The sequence below is a fragment of the Chiloscyllium punctatum genome, chromosome 39 (genome assembly GCF_047496795.1).
Source record: "Chiloscyllium punctatum isolate Juve2018m chromosome 39, sChiPun1.3, whole genome shotgun sequence".
In the NCBI taxonomy this organism is placed as follows: domain Eukaryota; kingdom Metazoa; phylum Chordata; class Chondrichthyes; order Orectolobiformes; family Hemiscylliidae; genus Chiloscyllium; species Chiloscyllium punctatum.
Genome location: NC_092777.1, coordinates 67,111,648 through 67,132,749, shown reverse-complemented (window position 1 = coordinate 67,132,749; position 21,102 = coordinate 67,111,648). Strand labels below are relative to the sequence as shown.

Below are 21,102 nucleotides of genomic sequence, written 5' to 3'. Positions count from 1 at the left end.
TCCTCAACACTTAAGAATCCTGTCTTTAACACTGTATTCAGCATTGAAATTTGACCTTCCAAAATGAATCTCTTCACATTTATCTAGATTGAACTCCATCTGCCACTTCTCAGCCCAGCTCTGCATCCTGTCAATGTCTGGTTGTACCCTACAACTGTCCTCGACAGTATCTACAACACCGACCCTTTGTGTTAGTAAGTTTGCCAATGACACACCCTTCCACTACTTCATCCAAGTCCTTTATGAAAACTACAAAGAGCAGAAGCCCAAGAACAGATCCCTGTGGGACACTGGTCACTGACTTCCAGGCAGAATACTTTTCGTTCGCTACTGTCTTCTTTCGGCCAGCCAATTCTGTATCCAGACAGCCAAATTTTCCTGTATCCCATACCTCCTAACTTTTGAATGAGATTTCCTGGGGAGCGCTTATCAAATGCCTTACTGAAATCCATTTACACCACCACTGCTGCTCAACCTTTGTCAACTTGTCACATCCTCAAAGAACTCAATAAATCTTGAGACATAACCTGCCCCTCACAAAGCCATGCTGACTATTGTTAATCTGTTTTTCCAAAAAGTTGTAAATCCTGTGTCTCAGAATTCTTTTACGTACCTTCTTACCACAAACCAGACCGACTGGTCTGCAATTCACAGGGATTTCCCTATTGCCTTTCTTGAATGGAGGAACAGCATTCGCCTCCCTCCAATCATCTGGTACTCCTGTGGAGAGTGAGGATGCAAAGATCATCGCCAGAAGCGCAGCAAAATCATTCCTAACTTCCCATAGTAACCTTGGATATATCTGCTCCAGCCCTGGGAACATGTCTATCTTGACACTTCCCAGACTTTCCAGCACATCCACTTCCTCTGTATCCATCTGTTCAAGCCTATTAACCTGGTACCCTGTACTCTGTATTTGCAAGGTCCCTCTCTCTAGTGAATACTGAAGCAGAAATTCATTTAGGCCCTCCCTATCTCTTTTTAGAGTCCAGGCACAAGTTCCCTGCACTATCCCTGGTCAGCCCTACCTTCTCTGGTTATTCTCTTATTCCTTACTTGCTTGTAGAGCCCTTGGGTTTTCAGTCTTTCTTGCCAAGGGTTTCTCATACCGCCCCCCCCCCCCCCCTTCCTCAGTCCAGTTTTTAGTTATTTCCTAGCTACCCTGTAATCCTCTAAAACTGTGCTAGATCCTTGCTTCCTTCTTCCTTTTTGATGAGAAGCTCCTCTGTTCTTGTCGTCCAAGGCTCCTGCACCTTACTATTCCTGCCTGTCTCAGTGGGACAAAGTTGTTCAACACACCACTGCTCCTTTAAACCGCCTCCACATTTGTGTATTTCCTATAAAACAATTACTCCCAATTTATACTCAACAGCTCCTGTCTAATAGCAGTATAATCTCCCCTTCCCATACTGTCTGTTTCTATCCCTCTCTATGGCTATGGTAAAGATGAGGCAGTTGTGGTCGCTGTCACTGAATGCTGTCCCATTGAGACATCTGACATCTGGCCTGGCTCATTGTCTAGCATCAAATACAATATCCTTTTCCCCATCAGCCTAAGTCTGGAATCCCTCCTGGGGACACCTGACATATCTAGCTCCATCCAGACCATCTGCACTAAGGAGGTTCCAGTCAACATTGAGGAAGTTGAAGTCTCCCATAACAAAACTGTTACATCTGCACCTTTCCAGATCTGCTGTCCAATCTGTTCTTCCCGTCTCTCTATTGCTTTTGTTGGGGGGGGGGGGGGGGGGACTCTATAGAAACCACCCAGTAAAGTGACTACTTCTTTCCTGTTCCTGACTTCCATCCAGTAGACAAACCTGCCTCAACCTCCCTTTTTTCTGCAGCTGTGATGTACTCTCTCTAATTAATAATGCTACTCTCCCTCATCTATTACACCCTGCCCTGTACTTTTTAAAGGTTCTAAACTCTGGGACAGCCATTGCCTGGATGAGTGCAGCCCTAAAAACACAAGCTGGACACCATCCAGCATTAAGCAGCCCGCTTGATTGGCAGCACCTCCACAAACATCCACTCCCTCTGCCACTGACACTCAGCAGTGTATACTATACACAAAGTGCACTGCAGAAAACTACCAAAGATCCTCAGGCAGCACCGTCCAAACCCATGACTACTTCCATCTAGACGGACAAGGGCAGTGGACATGTTCCCCTCCAAGCCACTCACCATCCTGACTTTGAAATACGTCGCTGTTGCTGGGTCAAAATCCTGGAATCCCCTCCCTAAGGGCATTCTGGGTCAACCCACAGCACATGGACTGCAGTGGTTCAAGAAGGCAGCTCACCCCACCTTCTCAAGGGGGCAATTAGGGACAAGCAATAAATGCTGGTCCAGCCAGTGACACCATTTCACAAAATAATTTTTGTTTTAATTATTCTTTCCAGTCTTCAGTGGTGAGATGTTGAAATCATCATTTAGCACTGACTATGTTGTTCCCATTTCAAATACCAACCTGACCTGAAGAGCTCTTTCCAATTCTTCTTTCGTTGAGAAATGCGAATTCTCGACACGTAAATCAGAGCTGAGTGCTAATCGCAGCCATCCTCTGACTGTTTCATAACAACATCCCTGCATGCTCTGTGACCACTGTACTCCTCAACTCTTTACACACAAGTTGGTCTCAGCAAACCACCAGTCTTGTTATACATCAGGCATGTTCTTGGGCGCACTTTGAACTTTAAAGTGAAATATTTGAAACACCAGTGATGCCTACGGCTTGTATTCTTCTGCAAAGCTGCTGGGTTACTTGAAGGCTGCTAGCTTTTCTGTACCTAACTAAGGTCACATTTGCTTACATCAGCACTGACTGAACCTGTATGTGGCTTATTACTTTCTTAGCCCAACAGGTCCTTCCTGCAGAGTTAGGTGATGCAGAAAAGATGTAGTTCCCCAGTGAAATCGGAAGTGTGGAGGGGAGGATGAAATGGTTATGACCAGTAGAATGGGTATATATGTAATAGTGAGGTTTACAGGTCTGTGAGCCTTAAGGGGTGTGTGCAGTGGCAGAGTCGGAGTGAGTGGTGGCTCTGTGTGAGATAATAATAGATGGTAGTGTAGAAGGTCATTGATCTCCTTCCTGTAAAGCTGGGCATCCCCTTTTCACCCAGAACACAACACTGACCTGACTCCAGGCTGGCATGGTCTGGTGGTAAGATGTCCTGTGGTGACCAGCAGAGAAGATGGTGTTCCCTTTTCCACCAGCGTGACCACAACCCCAGGCCCCTATCCTTGAAGCAGGAAAGTGGTTTTCCTTTTCCTCTGGCCTTGTCCCGAGTGTAGAGATGTGAGCACTAGAGTAAGAGACTTTGTTCTTGGCTTGCAGCATAGTGTGCCATTGAGCTTTAGGTATGGTGACAACAGAAAGTTGGAATGTTTTCAGTGATAAACATTTCTGCCCCTCTTTGCAATTTCCCAAAGAAAAGTACCTAAGAGCTAGGCTGCTTTGCTTAATGAGATGAGGAGCTGAAGATTGCTGCTGACAGTCATAGTAGACTGGGTACCATAGATCTCACCCAATCAAACATTCTGAACAGCAAGTTTCTCACTTTCCGTTCATATTCCAGTTCGAGAAAAGCTCATGCCTAACAAGAAATTGCAAAATGCTAGTTTGACATTTTTGTTTTCAATGTTGCTGTTGAGTAAATAAGACAGCAACATTTCTTCACTGTATCAACTTGCACTGTCACCTTTGAGGATTTAGGAATATGTCTCCTCCTTGGGGGGAACACCCCACTGAGATTATGCTGCCTCTGTATTTCTCCTCCTAAAGTGCATCACTTGCCATCTGTAAATTAAAATTGTATCTGCTGTCTTCCTCGCTGTTTCCCCAGCCTGACTGTATTCTGATGTGTGCTGCTGTCCTACACCCTACTTGCTATATTATCATGTTTTGTATTTCAAATTCTTTCTACCCAATATCTGTCCTGTAAATGTAACAGTTGCAATGATCCTAGTGCTGCCTGCTGTGGAACCCCACTGCACCCTTCCCTGGGCTCTGAAAAGCTGTGAGTAGTAATGGAGCAGGTGTGGGGATTCACTTAAGTGCAGCACATAGACAGAAATCGAGAGAGTCAGAGCTTGGTCATGGTGAGGGCATTGACTGGGAGTGTGCTCCCGGCAGTATCTGTGTCCACTGCAGATCCGTGTAGACGGCAGTGAGTTTGGGCTGAGTATGAGGCCAGCAATAGCTAGAGTGGTGAGGTTGTCCTGAAATGGAGTCGTGGCAGTGGAGTTGAGTTTGGGCTGGTTCAATCCCCAGCAGCATCAGTGGCATCTCCATTGGTGAGGTCCATCAAGGATTTGGTGGTGAGGGTGTAGGAAGCAAGATGGTGCCAAAGAGTGGCAACCTTTGATCCAGCACCAGTGTGGTGAGGGCTACTTGTGCCTGGCCACCAGCCCCATAGCACATGGTGGAGCACTTTACAAAAAGGACAAACGTTGAACACTTTCTATAGAAAGGCAGAAAAGCGAGGAAATTATTGTTCTGGTTTAATTTTGCGTTTTAAGTCCGTGCTGGAGAGTGGTGACACTATGCAAACTTTTTTTCATTGCATTTTGTAACAAGACAAATAGGCAATACATCCAATCCTATTCCTCAGACAATTTTTTTGTCTTTTGTTATCATTTGACTCTTCAATTTTTATTTGTTGCCATCTTCCACCTAGGACTGGAGATGCCACTTGATCAGTTTACTATTTTACAGTACTGTTGATTTTACCTCCTTTTTAGTCGTTTTGTTTTGTCAGGGACCTCAATCAGATTATTAATCCAGATTTGTTTTTAAACAGTTGTGTTCATTGGCCTTTATTTCCCCCCATCCTGTTCCAAGTGAGGGTTAATTTTCTTCATTGCAGTGATCTCCACTTGTTCTCCAACTAATAATATTACATTGGTTGGCCTGTGTTTGTTGGGCTTATCCCTCTGCTGTTTTGTTTTGCGTCTAGTTGAACAGCTGTAATGCCTTTCTTTAATAATCTTTCAGTCATAATCATAGAGAGATACACCATGGAAACAGACTGTCCTGTCCAACTCGTCCATGCCGATCAGATATCGCAATCCAATGCTTTTGGTTTCCAAGGAGAATTGAGATTGCAGAACTTCTGCTATATCCAGACTAGCTTCCCTCAGCAACTTGAGATGTATCCCATCTGGGATTGAATGTAACTAGTGATAGTCAGCCAGTGACTATCTGCCCAGTCGTGTGAATTCTCTTAATGTGAGGCCTGCAAAGTGGAGGTTAGGAAGAGGATGATAGAGTACTGCACGTAAATGGCTGCAAAAGCACCCTCCAGATATGGGGTATGGTTTCTGAATTGTCCTAATGACGGTTTTTGATGAGCTTGTAGTTTGCAGACTTCTCCCTATCAGAGGTTTACAAAGGCAGTGAGTGAACCAATATACTGCATGATGGTGCAGTGTTGTGGCTGGATGATGCTTGCTGCAATGTCAGTAAGCACACTTTGATCTAATTTCTAACCACAGGTGGATAATAATTTGATTGCTGCATCACTTTTTCTGCTGACTCCATACTGAAAGCTTTGCTATCTACATGTTTAACTCTAACTCTGCCTTGCAGAGCATTTGGACCAGACTTTTGGAGCTTACTACAGCAGCACTGCTGGGAAAGGGATGTGCTTCTGTACCCAGTGTTCTATAACCACTCCAAACAAGTACAAAGACTTGCATTTATATGGTGCCTTTTCAGGACCACTGGACACCACTAAGCAGATTTATAACCAGTTAAGTATTTTTGTTTTCACATTGTAATGTAGGAAGTGTAGCTGCCATTTTGCTTATAGCAAGCTCATCAAAGCAATTTGATAACGACCAGATCATCATTTCTGTATTCTATGATTCACTGGGCTCAGTGTGCTGTTTGCATCTTTTGCAAGCTATGCATATTAATATACAGGAGCCTATTTGCAGGAAGATAAAGTGTGTATGCACTGCACCTGTTTCAGCACAACAAAATAGATCACTGATCATCTGAGATCCATCGGTCAATGAGCCTGATTTAAAATTTAAACAAGTGATACATGGCTGTTAACTGGCAATCAGCAGTAATGGGTAGAGGGGGAGGGAGTGTTCTGTGGTGCTAATTGAGTGGTATGATTTAGTCCTGGATGGTGACCATATTGGTGTGTGTTGGAGTTGAGCTCTTCTAGGCAGGTGTGGGCCCAGTCTGGGACCCAGCATCTTCAATGGTGACTGCATTACCATGATGAGCCCAGTGCAGACTCCTGGCAACGATGCCAGAGGCAAGGTAATGGCAGCATGGTTCCAGTGGCAGCAGTGGCATTCTAGTTGTGGACTCTGGGCACCTGTGTTTGCAGACTGGTGGATGGATGTTTTTCTGGCTGAAGGACTCCTGACAAAAGCAAGGAGGGATCTGATTGATTCCTTTGCTTTTGGCTGTTTCTCTTATTTCTACTTCTGTTTTTAATCCTGTCTTTTGTATTCTAAGATGGCACCAGATAATGGCAGCTTGTACACTTTTTTTTTGCTATACCTGTATTCCTGCACTCAAATACATGCGACAATAAAATCAAGTAAATCACTTGTCTTTTGTCAATGGGGGGGGCAGTCTTTTAAGGAGTCCGGAGGTGAATTACTAGCCTCTGATCTGCTGATGTAGTTTTGTAGCCACTGTATTTATATGGCCACTCCAGTTCAGTTTCAGGTCAATAGTAACCCCAAAATGTTGGTCGTGGTGGATTTTGAGATGCTAATGCCATTGATTATCAAGGGATGATGGTTAGATTCTTTTTCACTGGAGATAATCGTTGCCTGGTATTTAGGCATGAATGTTATTTGCCACTTGTCAACCGAAACCTAGAAATTCTTCCGGTTTTGCTCGGTTTGGACATGGATTGCTTCAGTATCTGAGGAGTTGTGAATAGTGCTGAACGTTGTCTGATAATCGCCAAACTTGTGACCTTCTGATTGGAGGGAAGGTCATTGAAACAGCTGAAGATGGTTGGGCCTAGGTCACTACCCTGAGAAACTCTTGCAGAGATTAGAGTTGAAATGACAGACTTTCAGCGATCATAACAGACTTCCTATGTGTCAGCTATGACTCCTCGTTCCAGTGAGTTTGCATCCTGATACCCATTGATCCCAATTTTGCTCTGGCTCCTTGATGCCACATCCTCAGTCAAATGCAGCCTCGATGACAAGGTCTGTCACTCTACCTCCCCTCTGGAATTCAGTTCTTTTGTCCATGTTTGAACCACTGCTGTAATGAGGTCAGGAGTTGTGACCCTGGTGGAATCCAAACTGGGTGTCACTGAGCAGGTGCTGCTTGATAGCTCTGTTATCTTCCATCACTTTGCTGATGAGTAGACTGGGCATGGTGCTGCTGCTGTACTGAAACAGCTTGGCTAGGGGAACCACAAGCTCAGGCACATTAATATTCCAGCAATAGTACCAAAGACTTATCAGGGTTCATAGCCTTTGCAGTGTCCAGTTTATCAACCATTTCTTGATACCATATGTAGTAATTGAATTGGCTGAAGACTGGCATCTTTTGGAACATCTAGAGGAGGCTGAGCTGGATCAACAAGCATAACCCTTGAGTATGAGGTCAGACTGTTGCTTGACTAGTCTGAGATAGTTCCCACAATTTTTTTCCACATTCCCCAGATGGTGTTAACTATAGAGGGGTCAATAGGACTCTGTTTTGCTGTTGTCATTTCAGGTGCCTCAGTTGATGCCACGTAGACCATCCTGTTGATTCCTATTTTTTTGTTTTGACGTATGGCACAAATGAATGGCTCACTACACCATTTCAGAGAGCAGTGTCAGAGTGAACTACACTATTGTTTGTCTGGAGTTGTGTGGAAGCCAAATGAGGCAAGGCCACTCACTCCGTTTCTAAAAGATGGTAATGAACCAGATAGGGGTTTATAACTATTAACAAGGTTTTTCTGATATCATTAGAGTCTAATTTTAACTCCAGACTTTTATTGAATTTTGATTCCACCATCTGCCCTGGAGTTTGAACCTTGGTCCCAAAGCTTTGTGGTCCTCTAAATTCAGTGACAATGCCATCATCTCCCTCAAGTTCTTTAAATTTGATTTTAGTGTTGCATTTATCCAGTGGAGGTTTGTTAATCATTCCACATTCATTTTAGGGATATAAAATAAACTGTTCAAATTGTTAATTGAAAAATGTTGGTGTGATTAATATACTACCACTATACTTGAAACAGATTAGAAAAATGCCATTTGAAAATTGACTTTCCTTTTGGAAAGGCATTAGTAATATTGAGGATTTTGTGACATTATGGTTGTTCCTGTAGATTTACCAACTACTCCTTTTTCCTCTTGAAGCAGAATTTAAGAAATGTCAGTATTATAAGTAACCACTGATTGATTAACACTTATGATTAAAAAATTAATAGTTTAAGCAGGTACTTTGTTTTACAGATATGGAAATCCCTGGTTTACCTGTATGCCCATATCTTGCAGTAGCTTAGGGGTCTAGATCTTCTCGATTGTCCATCAAGGCTATTGACCAACCTTTTACCTCTTGTGTCACAGTTTGGAGATGGAGTCTCTTCATTTTTTTTTAATCACAAGAGAATGCCCAGAAATGCTGTTTTCCAAATATTACCTTCATTGCAATGTGGCCAAGGTTGAGCAAGTATTTCCTCCAGGGCTACTTTTCAGATTATTTACCACTCCTTGTGAATGTGTGTTTGGATGTAATAAGACTTGGGTGACATTTAGATTTGGGCTGACAAGTGTCAAGTAACTTTCATGACCTGCAAATGTCAGGGAATGGCTATCTCTAACAAATGAGGATCCAACCATGTTTATGATTCTATGCTTAAATCTCCACTATCAACATCGTGGGTGATACTATTGGGGGGGGGGGGGGGGGAGAGGTGGTGTGTGTTTAGGGAAGCTTTTCTTGCGTTCCAGGCTGCTATCAGTCTCTGCACTGCTGGAAGAGGTGGTGGAAGCAGGTGCGTTTGTGACGTTTAAGAGGCATCTGGATGGTTACATGGATAGGGAGGGAATAGAGGGATGCAGAAGGTTGGTTTGTTGTTGCACGTTGGAGCAAGATTGGTACAGGCTTGGAGGGCTGAAGGGGCTGTTGCTGTGCTGTCTTTTGTTGATTAGTCAAGTAACAGAACAAGTATCCACAGACTGAGATCAGTGATCCTGAGACATGATTTCAAATTACACTGTGATAACTGAGGAATTTAAATGTCAAAAATTAAATAGACCTGGAATAAAGAAACAGACACTGCTGGAAAAGCTCTGGCAGCACCTGTGCAGAGAAATCTGGGTTAATGTTTCAGGTTGAGTTCTGAGGAAGGGTCACCGGACCTGAAATGTTAACTGATTTCTTTTCAGATGCTGCCAGACCTGCTAAGCTTTTCTAGCTACATGTTTTTGTTTTTAATTTACAACACTGCAGTTCTCTTGGTTTTTATTCTATAATTTTAAAAAAGCTTGTTTCAGTATTATGATAATAGCAGATTGTTGTCTTTTTGAATAAAACATAATCTGGTTTGATAATGTTGTTCACCCAAACCAACCTGGCTAATGTGGCCTCTGAAATGGTCCAGCCAGCTGCTCATTTTGTGAAGGTGAATCACCACCATCTTTCCAGGCTGGGCTGTGGCTAATCACCGAGGGATTGTAAACAGCTTCCAGACTGTGCCGAACCTCTTGTGTTTCTATCGTTACTAATGTGAGTCAGATCTGAAGAACAAGCTGGTTATCTGTCAGCACAATCTATTGTACTGCAGTTCTAATATTTCCATGTACAGTGGATCAGCTTCCATATGAACCTCTGTTTTCTGTGAATTCATTGACAAATATTCAAAGTTGCTGTGCCTATGAACATTAACTGCTCACAAATGTTCTTTTGACTATTTGTTTTCACTGTTTGGATTGTGTTCGATACAGAGCCTAGTTCATGGCTGAGACTGGAATTTGCCTATCCCAGGTGAATAGAGGCATTGTCTTTATATAATTTGTTCACTGGCTGTATTATCAGAAATATGAGATGACTAGGTTGCTGAGTGTGCTTGTGACACTGAGCTTATGTTGTGTTTCAGGGCTTCATTTGGGAAGGCCTGCCTTTAGAGAAACATTTGGATACTTTTTGTTTGTCTAGGATACCTGTCAAAGTGCTAATAAACTGACTTCAGTGTCTGTTTTTAAAATCAATTGGAAGAGTCATTGTTCTTAGCATGTGCCCATCAGGTAAAGGGTTGATCTTTATCCTTTGAACCTTGTCACATCCACAAACAATGGATCACATATGAATTACCACCATTCATAAAATTCAATCTTGGGATTTCAGATGTGAATATATAAATGTCATAACAGCACAGATGTGTGGCCATTCAACCCATCTAGGTCATTCTGTTTGCAGGAAAACAGTTGATCCCCATTTCCCATCTTTGTCTATAGTCCTATAAGTTTATCTTTTCCACTCTTGAAAAGACCAGCGTGTATGACCTGTCCCTAGTTGCCCTGACAAATGTGGTGATGGTTGATTTCGTGGAGGTGTGTACTGGGCCACTTTAGAGGGTGAGTCAGAGTCCACTTTACTGGGGGCTGAAGGCGCACAGTCCCAGGCAGGATAACAATGAAGTATCGCTTTACTGGAGGGCATTGCCAAACGAGATGGATTTTTATTCTCAGTCCACCGGCATTGTGGTCAATTTTTCTGATATCAATTTTTTTAAATATATGGATTTTGAGCTAAATTTGATATTACAAGTTGCTCAGGTGTGTTCACTTTGTGCTTTTGATTTCTTGTCAGCTCAGTAACTGACCCTCTGCACTATCTTCCTTTTTGTTTCGGTGATGTTGGCTGAGGCATAAATATTGGCCAGGGCTCGAACTCTGCTCTTTTTCGTACAGAGATTGTTATCCCAAGGCACTGGGCGTAGGTCCTTGGGGCTGGGATCAGGCTCTGGTCTGATCTGGAGAAGATATCACACAGAAACCAGTCAGTCGGTCTAAATAATTTGTGCTAATGTGCTATATGGTTGCTTCCCTTGCTGTTTTGGATTTGGTTGCTCACTTCAGTGAGATAGTGGATTGGAGCTGGACCCCATCTTTGCTGACATCTCCAAGGAGCAGAGGAAACTGCAAGGGACGGGCTGAGATCGTTTTGGGAGATCAATGTGTGCAATGGTATTTCATCAGCTCATCTCTGCCAGGTTTCAGAGCCTAAAACCAGTTTGACTTTCTGAAACTGAGTAATATGATGCCCAGATGTTAGTAAGCTAATGAATGCAGATGACTGCTGGTGAGGCTCGGGGCTTTGCTGGATTGTGCAGAATTGCCAAGGATAACGAGGTTCGAGCATTGTGAATTCACAATGCAATAAAAAGCAGAAGCTGCTGGAAATGGGGGTGTCAGATTCTGCAGCAAATGAAATCAATCTTTCAATTAATCAGTCGAAAGCATTAACCAGGAATCCCATCCTAGCTCCAGCCTGTTGTCTAATGCACCATCCACATGTAGTTTGATTTTGATTTATTATTCACATGTGCCTAGTTACAGCTAAAAGTTTTGCTTTGTGTGCAGTACAGATAGATCATACCAAAGGGTCCATTAGGGTAATAGAACAGTGAAGAATATAAGGTTATGGTTGCAGAGAATGTACACAGTGACATCAGCATTCAATTTAAATTCAGGTCCATTCATAAGTCTCAACTGTTCTTGAATTTATTTGTATCTGTATGCAAACTTTTATATGAAAGAGGGAAGAAGTGAGTATAAGTGGGGAGGGAGGGGTCTTGATTATGTTGCAAGACAGTGGGAAGCATAAATGGTGTCAGTGGATGGAAAGCTGGTTTGTATGATGGACTTGGTTCAGTAGGAATCTAGATGTAACTGCTTCTCATTCATAAGGAATAAATAGCCATTTTATGAGCTTGTTGTAAAACTGGAAGAGGAAAGTAGTGTGAATGCTTTCTCTTGGCTGCGAGGATTTTACTGTTTGACTCCAGAATGCCAGTTATTGAGCCTCTGTAAATAGACATTAACATACACTATAAAGCCAGCAATCACAGATTAGACTTTATTGTCACATAAGTGAGTACACAAGTACATATAGAGTGCTACTTACTAGTGCCATCTTGGAATTCAGTCGTTAGAATTAAAAATGAGTCAAAATTGAAAAAGGATAAAATGTCAGATTCCCCTCGCTGCTATGAGTCTTGAGCCAGACTCTCCAGTGTCCCCTGCACTGGACCCACCATCAGTGGTGCTGCTGATTGTGACCGCCTAGAGTCCTGTGCCTTGCTGCTGTCTGTGCTAGATGCACCAACGTCTGGGTTGCCACACTCTAGCGCCATCTCTTGCCACTGAACCCAAACTTTCCACCATTGCTGGTGCTGCTGGTTCCACTACAGCCGAGCTCCCCCAGGGAGGAACCGGAGAAAAGTAGAAAGAGAAATGAACAGAAAGCAGTGAACAAGCAGGAGCCATCATTTTCAATTAACACTGTTTCAGTATGTGTCTGATCCTATAATTGGGGGGAGGGGGGGAGGAAGGGAGGAAAAGTGAACCCACTGTTAGTATCTACCACTCGTGTCCTACCAGGCTCCCTAATGCAGCCAATTTCTTCGACTCCAGCTAGTGTCTTCTTCTCTTTATGGTAAATTCAATTTATTTAGGAAGCACATTTTTTAGCACCAGAAAAAGACACACTATACTAGAGCATTTGGGAGGTGATAGCCTAGTGGTATTTTCACTAAACTGTTATTCCATAGATCCAGGTAATTTGGACCTGGGTTCAAATCACACCATAGCAGATGGTGACAATCTGGAATTAGAATCAAATCGTGACCATGAAGCTGTTGTCAATTTAAGGGGAAAACTCATTTGGTTAATCAATATACTTCAGGGAAGGAAATCTCTTTTCCCTGGTATAGCTGTATATGACTGCAGAGCCACAGCCATGTGTTTGAGTCCCACCTGCTGTCTGTGCAAATTAAGGATGAGCAATTAAATACTGGCCTAGCCATGTCCCATGAATTTTAAAATAATCCAAGATTTTGACACCAACCATGTGAAATATTTAGGCAGATTGCTGATTGGTTTAGTGATGGGAACAGATTTTAAGGAGCTGTAATGATTTGGAAGGCAATATGGAAAGATGCTGTGGCGAGGACACTGAGAAGCTGCACGTAGATACAGCTAGTTTGTTAAATGAGTACGCAGATGAATTTAAATGTGATCAAGTGTGAGGATATTCAATTACTTGTTTGCTTTTATTTCAAAGGAAGAGGAATGAAGAAATATTGCTATAGTTGTACAGATTTTTAGTGAGACCATATCTGGAGTTTTGACCTTTGTTTGTTCAAGAGGATATTCTCTCTGGTGATTCACTAGGTTAGGCCTTTGGGTACGAGGGTTCTTCTGTGAGAATTGAGGAAATTAAATTCCAGAGAATAGATTTACAAGAGTTGATTAACAAGCATACAAGATTTTGAAGGTACTTGATTGGGTAGCTGCTAAGACATTAGACTCCTGGTCAGTGGAAACAAAACCAGGACAAAGCCTTAGGTTAAAGGGCTGATCTTTCAGGACCGAGATGAAAAGAAATTCCTTCACATTTGAGGGTTGCAAAGCTTTGAAACTCTTCCCCGTTTTTAGATGTGTGGATGCTCCATCATTAAATATGCTAGGAGAAAGAAGTTATTTCAGGGAATCAAGAGATGTGGGTAGTGGGAGAGAAAGTGGCGTTAAGGTCCAAGATGGTATTGATTGGTGAAACAGTCTCCATAGTCTGTGGTCGATTTGGTATCCTTTTTGCTAATTTTGTGTGTTTTTTGCAAGAGATGCAGAGAGGTACACAAGGAATTTTGGGGCCCAGACAACTGATCTACCAGTTAGACAGTTTAAATCTGGGATGTGCAAGACTCCAGATTGTAGAGTTCCTGTGTCTCCCAAGCTGACTTTATGTTCTGTTGCTCCATTCTCTGTTACAGGATCACAATGTTACGATAAACACAAACAATCCAGACCTGACGACATGTTTTCAGAAGACGATCCTGGTTTGGGTTCCATGTGTGTACTTGTGGGTGATCTTTCCTCTTTACTTCCTGTATCTCCGACAGAGCAATCGAGGTTACATAAGGGTCACCTTGCTCAACAGGATCAAAACGGTAGGTATATCACTGAGCTCAAGATTTCATTGCTGCTAATTCTTTTTTTTTCCTCTTGTCACCTGGCAGAAGTGTACAAGCTCTATGGATAAAGATAATTCTGTGCTACTTCATTCCAAGTGACAATTGTCTCTGCCTAGTGGCCTCTTGGAGGAACTGAACTGGAGAACGACCGAACTAATAGTTTGTCCTACTTGGTATATTTAAAGTCTCCTGTTCAGAATTACAGAGCAAGTGTTTCGAGACCATGTAAAGGGAACTTTGCTCTGCACTGAATCACTTGGAATGTTCAAATATCATTTCTTGCAAGCACTGGATTTGAGCTCCCTCCCTAAAGAGCACAAGAAGGAATGTACAAGAACTGTGTGGTGATGTAAATTAATGTTCAATCTGGCCTGTAAATCCCTCTTGTAATATTTACATAATTAAGTGAATGGATGATTCATTCTCCATGACTAACTTTCCAGGTATTTCAGCTTCTAGAATTCAGTCCTGCCATGATCGTTCTCACCTGTTTTTTTTTTGGTCCATTTTGCTTTCCCACTGTGTGTAAGCTACTGCACCCCAGTTATTAAAGTAAGGTGTGTGAATAAATTGCCTGCATTCAGTTAAAACCTGTTCATCTAATTGAGATAGCCAGGGAGTGGTAGTGGTTGGTGTGGGTTTGTTTGCATTGAGGAGAGGATGCAAGGGAAGATTAGAAAACAAATGAAAAATAAAGTAATTGCGTGACTGTTAGTGCTATCAGCCTTGCATAATATGCCGATAACTGCCAATCTGTTCAGTGTGCCAGAAGGAAGCAGCTCTGATAATAATTGGTAATTGCCTCATTTCTACACCTTTTTATTGAGTGAATGAATGAATCATTAACATATGAGAGCACAAAACTTCCGTGCAAGTGTAGCCTTTCGTAGAACTTTCTGGCATCAGTTACTCTTTCTGTTGAGACTACCATTCAGTTCTTCTGCCTAAAGCAACCTATAGGGAGCCAAGACGTTAGATCACATTTACAAAGCCAGCAAAACAATCTGCAGTCTTTGACTGAATCTACTTCTTTTGTTGTTCATGTCTCTGGACTGTATTTTCCCCAATAAGATCCCTCTCTGCGTATCAGCTGGCTAGTGGGTAGCACTTCAGGGTCAGAAGATCATGGGTTCAAATCCCAGTCTGCATTTGAGTACATAATCCATGCTTACATTCCTGATCTTTAGCACTGAAGGAATGCAGCACAAAAGGAGGTGCTGTCTTTCAGATGTGATGCTAGACTATGGTCATCTGACTGTGACCAGGTGAAATAGGCGCCATTTGCCCCCTCAAATCGACCTCCAACTCCATAATATCTCCCTCCAATATATCTCCATGCATCCTTGAATTTCCACAGCATCCAAAAACCTATTGATCTTGGAGTTTGATGGGTAAAGTGGACGGAGAGAATGAGAACTGCAGATGCTGAAGTCCAGGTCAGTGTGGTGCTGGAAAAGCACAGCCAGTCAGGCAGCATCTGAGGGAGCAGGAGAGTCTACGTTTCGAGCATAAGCAAATTGAAAATGCTGAGACTCTTGGAGTTGAGGGTACTTGATACATTGTTTGAAAAAAAGGAGATCTGGCCAAAAATGAACCAAAAATAAGAGGATGCTAACTAAAGTTTAAAGAAGTGATGAAGACCTAAGTGAACTCTTTATGCAGGATTGAGACTGCATTGCCTGACTCTGGGGGAGGCAGATTCAAATGTGTGCTGCTGGAAAACCGCAGGTCAGGCAGCAGCTGAGGAGCAGGGAAAATCTGTTGCTGGCGTAAGTCCTTCATCAGGAATGAGCTTATGGCCAATACGTTGATTTTCCTGCTGCTCTGATGTTGCCTGACCTGTGCTTTTCCAGCACCACACCCTTGACTCATATCTCCAGCATCTGCAGTCCTCACTTCCTCCCAGGAGGCAGCTACAGCCATGTCTTTCAGAAGGAAATTGGATCATTTGTCATAAAATAGTAGTCATATTGTGCAGAAAAGGCCCTTTGCCCAATCAAGTCTGCACTGACAATGACTACCACTAAAGGTGTGCTAATGCCAATTTCCTAGACTTGTCCTATATCCTTTTATTTCAAGTGCTCATATAAATATTTGTAAGGTTCCCAGCCTCCACTAACTTCTCAGGCAGTGTGTTTCCAGATTCCTACTAAGCACTGAGTGAAAAAGATTGATTTTTAAAGTTGTCACAGGTACTGGGGTACAGTGAAGCATCTTGTATGCTATACAGGCAGATTGCATGATACAAAATGCATCAGGGTAGTGGACAGTGTAGAATATAGTGTTACAGATGCAGAGATGGTACAGAAAGGCAGATTTAGAATTAACATTTGAGGCCCATTTGGAAGTCTAATAACCATCTCTTCCCTTACCTGAGAACTAGGCCCCTTGATCAGGGTATGTAAACATCGAGAAATAGGGCAATATTTCAAAATAAGGAAAACCAACATGGATTTCGTACAGCAAACCTGTATTGAAATAAATTGATGGGATATTTCAAAGACTTGAGAATTGTTTTGGGCAATGCTGTTGTGATGTATGTAGACTTCCAAAAGATGTTTCTCACAACAGACGAATGAGCAAAGTTAATACTTCTGGAATCAACATTAATTGGTTGAGGGGCAGGAAGCAGTGAATAATGGTTAATGAGTGGTTTTTATTCTGGAGTTAATACTGAAATTCTCCATAGGCCATTATTGGGATCCTTGCTTCTCCTGATGCACATTAACCTTTGTGTACACACCATAATTTAATTACTTGTGGCAGATACAAAGCTTAGCAACACTGTAAGCTGAGGTGGACAGTGTTGTACTTTAGCAAGACCTTGACCACGTAGTGAGAATGATCCTGATGAGAAGCTTCAGTTGTGGAAATAGATTGGAAAAGTTTGGACTGAGGAGATCTGAGAAGTATTCAAAATTCTGATGGATCTGTTCAGAGAAGATCAGGAGCAACTGTTCCAAATTGTAAAAGGATTGAAGGTGAGGGCACAAGAGAATTGGCAAAAGAAACAAAAGTGATCTGAGAAAAACCTTGTTCCACCAATGGGTGGTCACAATCTGGAATGCAAAGTTGGAGAATGTGGGAAAGGCAGGTCCAATCAAGACTTTTGAAATGTTGCTTTTTAGATAAGTTTTAAACTAAGTGCAGGGTGTGGGGAGGAGGCTAGAGAATGGCATTGTGAAACGTTCATTGAGAGCTAGCACAAATGAGAGGCTGAATGGCCTTCTGCACTGTAGCTTGGAGGATAAGGAACTTTAAGTGGGATGGATTAAAGACACATGAATGCGGGAAGGTGTTCAGAGTGTCGGGGGGGGGGGGCTGCAGTTGTGATGTTGGGGGAAGGTCTCCACTGTCAGTCCTAAATCCTACATGTTTGCTGAGCTCCACACTCTGTATGATGGGGATTCTCTCCTAAGTCAGCTTGACCTGCAACCATTGTCATTGTAAAGTAATGTATTAGACAGAGCCTTGTGAATATTTCAGTGACTGCTGGCTCAGGAGTTATCCATACCCACTCTGTTAATATTCCACTCACTTTCACTGGTTATGTTTACTGTACCCAGAAAAATATTTTCATAACTGCCTGTGGCGTGCTGTGGCATGCCAATGATGATCATTGCCTTTTCAATCTGTCCTGAGGAGACCTAAACTGAGACTTTTGTTTAGCGAAAATGCTTCCAGTTTTGTTTATTCAGTTTTATGACTGACTGACTTTGACTTTGGCAGCACAGTAACTTAGATTAATATTTTCTCATTTTAGCTTAGATTACTTAGTGTGGAAACAGGCCCTTCGGCCCAAAAAGTCAACACCGACCCGCCTAAGCACAACCCACCCAGACCCATTCCGCTACATTTACCCCTTCACCTAACACTACAAACAATTTAGCATAGCCAATTCACCTAACCTGCACACTTTTGGACTGTGAAGAAACCAGAGCACCAGGAGGAAACCCACACAGACATGGGGAGAATGTGCAAACTACACACAGTAAGTCGCCTGAGGTGGGAACTGAACCTGGGTCTCTGGCATTGTGAGGCAGCAGTGCTAACCACTGTACCACCCACTTATGGCACTTAATACTGTACCCTGGTGCCCTGGATTGTAGACCTTGGGTTGTCATTGCAACACAAGAAAGCTGGAGGAAAAATGAACTGTGTAGGGCATCATCACTACACTCCCTTGTCTCTCCCTCCACCTAATTTCCCTCTAAAGATCTCTGGGTATTGGAATGGTCTGGGACTGTGTAAGCAACACTGTAACTACCCTTGTACTGCTAACTGTGCCAGGTTATTACCTGCTGAGGGCAGGACTGAATGTCAAGACAGGCTGGGACTTTTTTTCCAACTGGAGCAAAGGAAGTTGAGGAGTGACCTTTATAGAAGTTCATAAAGTCATGAAGGGCATAGATAAGGGCGATAGCAAAAGTCTCTTCCCTAAGGTAAGGGAACTCAAAACCAGGGGGCATACTTTTAAGGTGAGGAGAAAAGATTTAAAAAGGGAGTGAGGGGCAACTTATTTATACAGGGAGTGGTGGACGTAGGTACTGTTGCAATCTTTAAAAGACATTAGAATAAGTACAGAAATGGGAAAGGTTTGGAAGGATATGGGCCAAACACAGGCACATGGGTCTAATTTAGTTTGGGAACATGATTGGTATGGACTAATTGGACCATCAGGTCTGTTTCCACGCTGTCTGACTATATAGTGAGATAACCAGAACTGAACATACTACTCCAACTGTGACCTAATCAACACTTCTGTAAAACTACATTACCTCCTTGCAGTTATGCTCCATGCCATAACTGACGAAAGCAAGTATCCCATGTGAAGAAACAATTTTCAAGGCGGGGGGGGCGGGGAGAGGAAAGGAAGTAGGAGTGTGTACTTCATTTAGTGCCATTCAGAAGTAAGATACCAATGCAATGAGCTGACTAGCCTTGTGTACTTTAGTCACTCTATGATTGAATATGTCCATCTCCACATCCACACCACACTGTAATGGTGTTACACTGCAGGGCTTCACAACCTGCTGACTGAAAAGTCTTTTTTTCTCATCGTTCATCCTAAATTTGCCAACCTGATTTGGTTTAGATTTCCCAGCTTGGAAAATATCTTCCTCGTTACCACCCCATCTAGTCTAGGTATTTAAATGTTTTAATTGAATTTAGTTCACCCATCCTACTTTATCTCTCCTTTTTTACCACAATACCCTCATCCTCCGAATTAGCTTGGTGAACCTTCATTTATTCCTTTTCAAGCAAGTGTTTTTTTTTAAAAACAAAATGTATTTTTTTTTATATATAGTTAAGGAGACCAAAGTCTTGGGTGTTTTCCCATAAAAGCCCTGTACAAATGCAGCAAGACCTCTGTTCTCCTGCTTCAGTTTTTAAAATAATTTTGAAGCTTTTATTTATCACTTCCCTGATTTGCTTCTTGTACACTACTTTTTTTTAAGATTAGATTCCATACAGTGGAATGGAAACAGGCCCTTTAGCCCAACAAGTCCACACTGACCCTCCGAAGAGCAACCCATCCAGAACACTCCCCTACATTTACCCCTGACTAATGCCCCTAACACTACAGGCAATTTAGCATAGCCAATTCACCTAACCTGCACATCTTTGGATTGTGGGAGGAAACCGGAGCACCCGGAGGAAACCCACTCAGACACTGGGAGAATGTGCAAACTCCACACAGACAGATGCCTGAGGCAGGAATTGAACCCAGGTCCCTGGTGCTGTGAGGCAGCAGTGCTAACTGCTGAACCACTGTGCTGCCTGTAAATTTTAATGATTTATGGGCAAGACACCAGATTCCGCAGGGCTCTGTTCTTGGGCCTCTGCTCTTTGTAGTTTTTATAAATGACTTGGATGAGGAGGTTGAGGGGTGGGTTAGTAAATTTGCAGATGACAAAGGTTGGAGGTGTCTGCGATAGTATTGAGGGCTACTGCAGGCTGCAGCGTGACATAGACAAGATGCAGAGCTGGGCTGAGAAATGGCAGATGGAGTTCAACCTGGATAAGTGCAAAGTGATGCATTTTGGAAGGTTGAACTCTAATGCTGAATATAGGATTAAAGACAGGATTCTGGCAGTGTGGAGGAACAGAGGGATCTGGGTGTGCAAGTACATAGATCCCTCAAAGTTGTCACCCAAGTTGATAGGGTTGTTAAGGAAGCATATGGTGTTTTGGCTTTCATTAACGGGGGATCGAGTTTAAGAGCCATGAGGTTTTGCTACACCTCTACAATACCCTAGTGAGACCACACTTGGAATATTGTGTCCAGTTCTGGTCACCCTACTATAGCAAAGATAGAGGCTTTGGAGAGGGTGCAAAGAAGTTTTACCAGGAGGCTGCCTAGACTGGAGGGCTTGCCTTATGAAGAAAAGTTGACTAAGCTCTGACTTTTCTCTCTGGAGAGAAGGAGGAAGAGAGGTGACCTGATCGAGGTATAGAAGGTGAGAGGCATGAATAGAGTCAGTAGCCTGAGACTTTTGTTTTCCCCCAGGGCAGGATTGACTGGTATGAGAAGTCATAGTTTGAAGATATTAGGAGGAAGGTATAAAGGAGACATCCAGAGGTAGGTTCATTACGCAGGGAGTAGTGAGTGCATTGCCAGCAGTGGTAGTGGAAGCAGTCATTGGGGACATTTAAGTCACTGCTGGACATGCACATGGATAGCAGTGAATCGTGGGGTGCGTAGGTTATTTTATGTTGCATTCGGAGTAATCCTTTGCGCAATGTTGTGGGCCAAAGGGCCTGTTCTGTGCTGTACTTTTCTATGTTCTATGTCTATTCCCCTCAACACCAACTCAGCCACTTACAATTTAAAAAGCTCTCTGTTTACCTTTTTTTTTCTTCCAGGTGGATCTTTATTACATCATCCACATTCTGTTTGATCGAACAC

General features: G+C 42.8%; 1 protein-coding gene across 4 annotated transcripts in view; it reads left to right on the top strand.

The window, feature by feature from the left end:
- Positions 1–21,102, top strand: part of abcc3 (ATP-binding cassette, sub-family C (CFTR/MRP), member 3) — a 137,525-nt gene that overhangs the window by 23,382 nt on the left and 93,041 nt on the right. For all 4 annotated transcript variants that reach the window (XM_072558990.1, XM_072558992.1, XM_072558991.1 and 1 more), the window contains exon 2: positions 13,992–14,168. In XM_072558990.1, coding sequence (XP_072415091.1) covers positions 13,992–14,168 — 177 coding nt within the window. The remainder of the gene's footprint in view (positions 1–13,991; positions 14,169–21,102) is intronic.